The sequence below is a fragment of the Myotis daubentonii genome, chromosome 18 (genome assembly GCF_963259705.1).
Source record: "Myotis daubentonii chromosome 18, mMyoDau2.1, whole genome shotgun sequence".
NCBI lineage: Eukaryota > Metazoa > Chordata > Mammalia > Chiroptera > Vespertilionidae > Myotis > Myotis daubentonii.
The window spans coordinates 44,242,203-44,248,533 of record NC_081857.1 but is presented as its reverse complement, the minus strand read 5'-3'; the positions used below and the strand labels follow the sequence as shown (position 1 = coordinate 44,248,533).

The 6,331-nt window shown below is 44.9% G+C and overlaps 1 protein-coding gene across 1 annotated transcript; it reads right to left on the bottom strand.

Annotated features, from left to right (window-relative positions):
* Nucleotides 1-3,108: 3,108 nt before the first annotated feature.
* Nucleotides 3,109-6,024, bottom strand: NKAPL (NFKB activating protein like). The gene has a single exon (XM_059673255.1). The coding sequence runs from the start codon at nt 5,802-5,804 to the stop codon at nt 4,638-4,640; it is 1,167 nt and encodes a 388-aa protein (XP_059529238.1). The 5' UTR covers nt 5,805-6,024; the 3' UTR covers nt 3,109-4,637.
* Between the last annotated feature and the right edge of the window lie 307 nt (nt 6,025-6,331).

Below are 6,331 nucleotides of genomic sequence, written 5' to 3'. Positions count from 1 at the left end.
TTTTGCCATGTTCTCTCCAGCGAAGTTCTTCTGTCTCTAGGTTCTGTGTAGGTTCTGTCTTCTAAGTTCTGTCTCCAGTTTCTGTCCAGGATCTTTTGCCATATTCTCTCCAGCGAAGTTCTTCTGTCTCTAGGTTCTGTGTAGGTTCTGTGTGTAGATTCTGTGTGTAGGTTCTGTCTTATTTTAAAAATATATGTTTATTGATTTCGGAGAGGGAGAGAAAGATAGGAACATCCATGATGAGAGAGAATCATGGATTGGCTGCCTCCTGCATGCCCACAACAGACGATCAAGCCTGCAATCCAGGCATGTTCCCTTGTCCGGAATCGAACCTGGGACACTTCACTATGCAGTCCAACGCTCTATTCACTGAGCCAAATCAGCTAGGGGAAAATTCATCTTTTGCAAAGCAGATTCAGCATTTCTAAAGCAAATTCATCTTTTCCACTTTAAATTCATCTTTTGCAAAGCAAATTCAACTTTTCCACTTCAAATTCACCATTTCAAAAGAAAATTCATCTTTTGTGAAGCAAATGCACCTGTATGCTGAAGGGTCCAGGGTTTGATTCCAGTCTAGGGCACATGCCTGGGTTGTGGGCTCAATTCACAGTAGGGGGCGTGCAAGAGGCAGGTGATCAATGTTTCTAACTCTCTACCCCTCTCCCTTCCTCTCTGTAAAAAATCAATTAAATATACTTTTTAAAAAAGGGAATTAATTAGCGGAGATATTTTAAATTTGCTATTTGTCTTTCTCTATAATAGAAGTGTGAGAGATGAAAGGAAATTAGTAAAATGTATATGAAAATAATAAATTTATCAATACATAAACAGTAACAAAAGGATATAACAACAACAGAGGCATGATATAAAAATGACAAAGACATGCTATGAAAACAACAAAAACATGATATGAAAACAACAAAAACATGATATGAAAACTAAAGTGATGCAAACAATGACTGATAAAGTGATTAAACTTATTCTAATATCTCCCTGTACACCACATTAAAAGTGAAAACACTTTCAGAGTGCTTGACTAATTTCCCTTGTGATGAAGTACTTAGAACTTTAACGGTAACATCACATGCTCTTCAAACTCGAGAGAAAGCGACATATAACTGACCATGTGCAAAACCGGGTTCCGGTAGGAATATGCCTACTTTGTCTAGAGTTTGTCCATGTGATTTATTAATAGTCATCCCGAATGCTGGCATCACGGGAAACCGTCGTCGAATCAATTTCAATGGGAGGCCAGTGTCAGATGGGGAGAAATTAATCCTTGGAATCAAAACAACCTCTCCCTCTGCAGATACTGTTAATACTTCAGCTTTGATAATGTTAGGTCGTAATCTTTTGATAATAAATCTGGTACCATTACAAAAACCACATTTACTATTGAGATTTCTCAATAGCATGCTGATTGCACCCACTTTCAATTTTAATTTATGACACGACATTCCCGAAGGAGTAATACTAGTAAGAAATTCCATGGGAAAATTTTGCTTTTCAGCATCATCTGTGCAATCAATGGAATCATCACTCAAATATGTGTGAAAATCTCAATTGAGCATATCCAAATTTTCTTCATTTAGTTTTGAACATGCTCATTTTTTGGACAAAGATTTGCACATTTTGATATATTTTTAATATTATCTATAACAGTGGTTCCCAACCTTGGCTGCACATTAGAACCACGTGGGAAGCTTTTTAACATCCCAATTCCTGGGCCTCATCCTCTGGAAATTGTTTCTTTGTTGTGGGGTGGGGCCACAACATCAGTAATAAAGAAACAGAATTAAAACTTTATTGGGGGGAGCTGCTACAGTGTTTTGGACAGGTTCAAGCCTTGGACTGATGAGACGGCACAGTCCTCTCATTGCCACGTGCAAGTACCAGCTTGGATGGCAGGGCCCTCCCAGCACAATTATAGCCAACAGCTGTAGTTGTAAGCTTGAACCTATGGTCCGAATACGTGGCCCCATGTGCCTGAGTGATGTAGGCTTGATAGAGTTCAGGTCCATGTAGTTGAGTAGGGTTGAAACCCAGGCAAATGTTGTAAACATCTTGGTCATGCCCTTACTTTGCCTCGTAGCATCTGCTATAAAATAAAGGCATGGCTGTGGGCGTGCTTGCTGTCTCTCAGAGAAGCAGCATCCCACCAAGACCCAGCTTTCATTCTCTTGTCTGTCTTTTCTAAGCTTTTCAGCCACCCCCACTCAGGTTCACCCTTGGCCGTGCTGGCGTGGCAGACTTTATAAAGGTATGCCTCCACACTCCCAGGACAGGTTCCTGCCTCAAACCCCGCCCTTACAGGAAACAGCTCTGGGAAACAGCTCGGGGGAGGGTGCAGCCGTTGCCAAGACAACCCCTGCAGGACCGACTGCCTTCCACTTGGTCGCCAGATTGGTCGTGATGTTACACCACCCAGGGTTTTTATATAAGTAGATTATTTATTGTACAAAGTGTTACATATATCGCCATTTATCCCCCTTTGACACCCTCCAGCCTGCCCCCACCCCAGGCCTTCACTACCCTATTGTCTGTGTCCATGGGATATATATATATATATATATATATATATATATATATATATATATAGTCTTTGGTTGGTTACCTGTCACCTACCCACCTTCCCAAAAATTTACTCTAAGATTCCTCATCCTCTGGGTCTTAAAAAAAAATTTAAATTAGGGATGACAAGAAAATAGAGAAAAGATTTTTCATACAGAGCAAAGGTGGAGCACAGACATGTTGGGGAAAGCCTGGCAAATTCAGGGTAGTGCAGTAGTCAGCTGTGGCTGGAACCCTGGAAAACTCCTGGTGTATGGAAGAGACGAGAGAAGGAACAGCTGGAGGCTGAGGAGAACAAGGAGATCCATTTCTCTAAATGAGCAGATCCAGCCCTGTCACTTGCAAGCAGTGTGACCTGGGAAAGAATTATTTTTGACCCAATAAGTTTATTTCTAGACGAATATACTACCAATAACACACTCATACATACACAAAGATTTTTGCTAAAGTATCATGTAATCCAAAAATATAGAAAACAAATACCCAACAAAATATGGTTCCTCCATACAATAGAATACTATGAAATCATTTTTAAAAATGAGGTTGATTTACATACATTAATATAAAACATCTCCTACATGCATTAAGTGAAAAATGCCAGGTGTAGATCCATGTGTATAGTGCAGTATGGTTTGTTTCTAAGAATGGAGATATACATATGTAACAAGGTGTCTTTCACCAGTGTTCCCCAAATATCTTTGGGGAAAATCTGAAGCTAGTGTGGTCCACTGCCAATTACATCAAACTCTGGGGTAAAGGTGCTGCCCTTCCATATAGCTCTGCCTTGACAGATTCCAAACCACCACCACATCTTCAGCTCTATGAGGCTTACAAGGGTCTCTTGAGCTTTGCAAAGTTGGTTATCCAAATGAAAGCTCCGGGTTTAGGCAAATGACACTGGATGACAACAATGACCTTATCATACACTATAAATGAAACTCATTCTAAAGTCTTCTACAACAATGGTGCTAGTCAGCATCTCAATGCTGTCTTATCCATGTGGTTTTTCCTCCTGGACTGGCCTCCTTTTCATGAGCTCTACCAGCTGCCTCTGCTTTCTACCTTCTCTTTTTTTCTTTCTCTTCCTACTCTAGGTGGCACTTATCTACTCTTTGGAAGATTGACGCACTCTGGATCTTCATCTTTTCTCTTCCATATCTATTTTTATGGATAATCCCTTTTGCCCCCTTCAATCATATATCTAGCTTATCAGTCAAGGCCAACCTTTTCATCAACATTTGGCATTCAGCACATGTACTCTCTATTCTGCTTTTAATAAATCTTTCAAAACTTATGTGGGAATTTATTGGTTGCCTATCTCCCATTCCCAATATTACCCTGATTTTCATTCCGGTATCCTTCCTTTCCCATGTAACCCATAAAGTAACCACACCTATAGATCCAGGAATAAGCCATACTATTTCCATGGGCAGCAACATTTTTTAATGAGGATGGGCATGTGACCAAAGGTATTCCAATTAGGCTGAACTTCAGGATTGTTTGCAATGCAAGACAAAAATGTTCTTTCTTTACTGGTGGACTAGGAAATACATAACCTAACTTGGGGGCTTTGGCAGACCTTATTTGAGAGAAACCAGCTTGAAGAGGATAATGACCCATAAAGAATTAAGAGGAAAGAAGCTGTAGTCCCATTACAGCCACACAGGAAACCCATCCTCCTGCTGCACTTTTATTAGATGCCAGTAAATCTCTATTTCTTTTAAACAGTCTGTTAAATGCAACCAGAATGAAGCAATATACCTGTATGTACAAAGAACTCATGGGCAGATATAGAAGACACAAAAAAGAGATGTCTTTGGGGAGGAGGATCAGGGACTTGAGTGAAAGGCATTTTACTGACTCTCCTGTAGTTCAATATTTTAAAAACTAGGTGACTATATTAATTATTACATTAAACATAAAGGATAAATTGCTAAGATCTCAAAAAACAGCTTTTCCTTGGAAGACTTACTAACATAGTAGATAGATACAGTAACACCATAAAGCCTTTTAATACTACTTGGTTATATAAAATTGTTGTTCAAAGTCCTGTAGAACAAAAGTCTCTATTTGTCATCTCTCCCTTTTGTCTTTCTGTACACCATCTCTCGAAAACTGGCCAAAATGTTATTCTCTCTCTTCCGTCTCTCTTCTTGGTTGAAGGATGCAAGGGCTCTCTTCTCATCCGCACTATAGATCTGGTTCTCTTTCCGCAGCCGTACAGCCTCCATTCTGCGATGCCTGCTACCACTCATAACATAACCTGAGCACTCAAAGGAAGCAATCTCTTCACTTGTCAACCCAATTTCACCTCTTCGTGGGATACGCTTTCCAGCTTTTACATACTCGGCCATAGCTGCACCTTCCCCTGGGAGCAGAGCGTGGCCATAGTTCAAAGGTTTCTCTTCTTGAGAGGTGAGTACTATAGGTGCTTCTGGACCTATTAGATCCATGGTATCTGCCATATTGGAGTGATGCATCCGCGTATCTTCTCGAAACTCCCCTTCTGAATCCTTATAGCCGGAGTCAGTGCGGTTTCTGTTAGTCTTCATTTTCCTGTGTTTCTTTCTCTTCTCTTTGTTCTTGGCTCTGCTTTTCCCATCATCAGAGCTGGGATTCGTGTCCGAGTGTGAAGCACTGTCACTATTATATTTCTTGGATTTCCTTTTGGACTTTTTCTTTCTTCTTTTCTTGTTTTTTGAACGACTGGTCTTTTTCCTCTTTTCTTCAGAGATAGAATCTGAACTGTTGGTCTTCTGAGTGTTTACCTCTTCATTGTCAAACGGGGTGTGTTCATCAGAATCCGGCTCGGGGTACTTGGGGGACAGCCCCCACACCTCCGGGGCTCCCGCCGCCCCGATCCTCTCCCTCCCTCTCAGCCTCCTCTGCCGGGCGCTCTCCTTCTCCTTCTCTTTCTCCTTCTCCTCCTCCCTCTGCAGCTCGCAGTCACTCTCCCACCACTGGCCGCTGCCGCTCGCATAGCGGTGGGGATGGTGGCGGTGTCCGTCGCCGTAGGTGGAGGGAGAGGACGGGAAGGCGCAGTTGGGGAGCCCGGGGGGCAGCTTTCGGCATCCGGGGCCGCCGCGGAGGGGAGGGGTGCTCGCAGGACCCCACGGGGGCCTGAGGGCCTCCCCGCTGCGGCTGCCGGAGCGTCTGCTCCTGGCGGGGCTGCGTCGCCGTCCCCGGGCGCCAGCGGTGCCCTCCGACGAGCTGGACGGCGACACAAGCGCCATCGGCCGCGCTGTCCGAGTAACCGACTGGTCAACGCAGACCCTCCGCGCGGGAAATACGGCGGCTCCGTGCCCGGCTGCGCACGCGCATCACCGTCCGTCCCGCGTTGCTTCCGCTTCCGTCGGTCGCCAGGCGAAGCCCCAGCCCGCGCACCGGGCCGAGAGGCGTGGTCTGGGCCGCGGCGTCGGGAGGGTTGTGTCCCGAGAGGTAAAGGGCAGGGAGGGCCCGTTTGGGGTTGACGGTCGGAGCGGAGCCCGTGGGGACGAAAGGAGGGGAGTTGGCACCACGGAGCCCTCCGCTGCCACACGCCGGCCTTTCCCTCCGTGTCCTGCCTCCGCCTCCGTCTCACGGCCCGGATCTCAGCCCTGGACCGAGGGCCTCCCGCCCAGCTCCTCTGCCTCACCCCAGAGCAGCCTGCCGTCCGTCCCGGGAAAGCACGGACATTGCAGACGCCCAGCTCCGAGGTTCCCCCTGGAAGAAAACTTCTTTTGGAATCAAAGTTTGAGCTCAGCCTCTTTGCCAAGTGAGG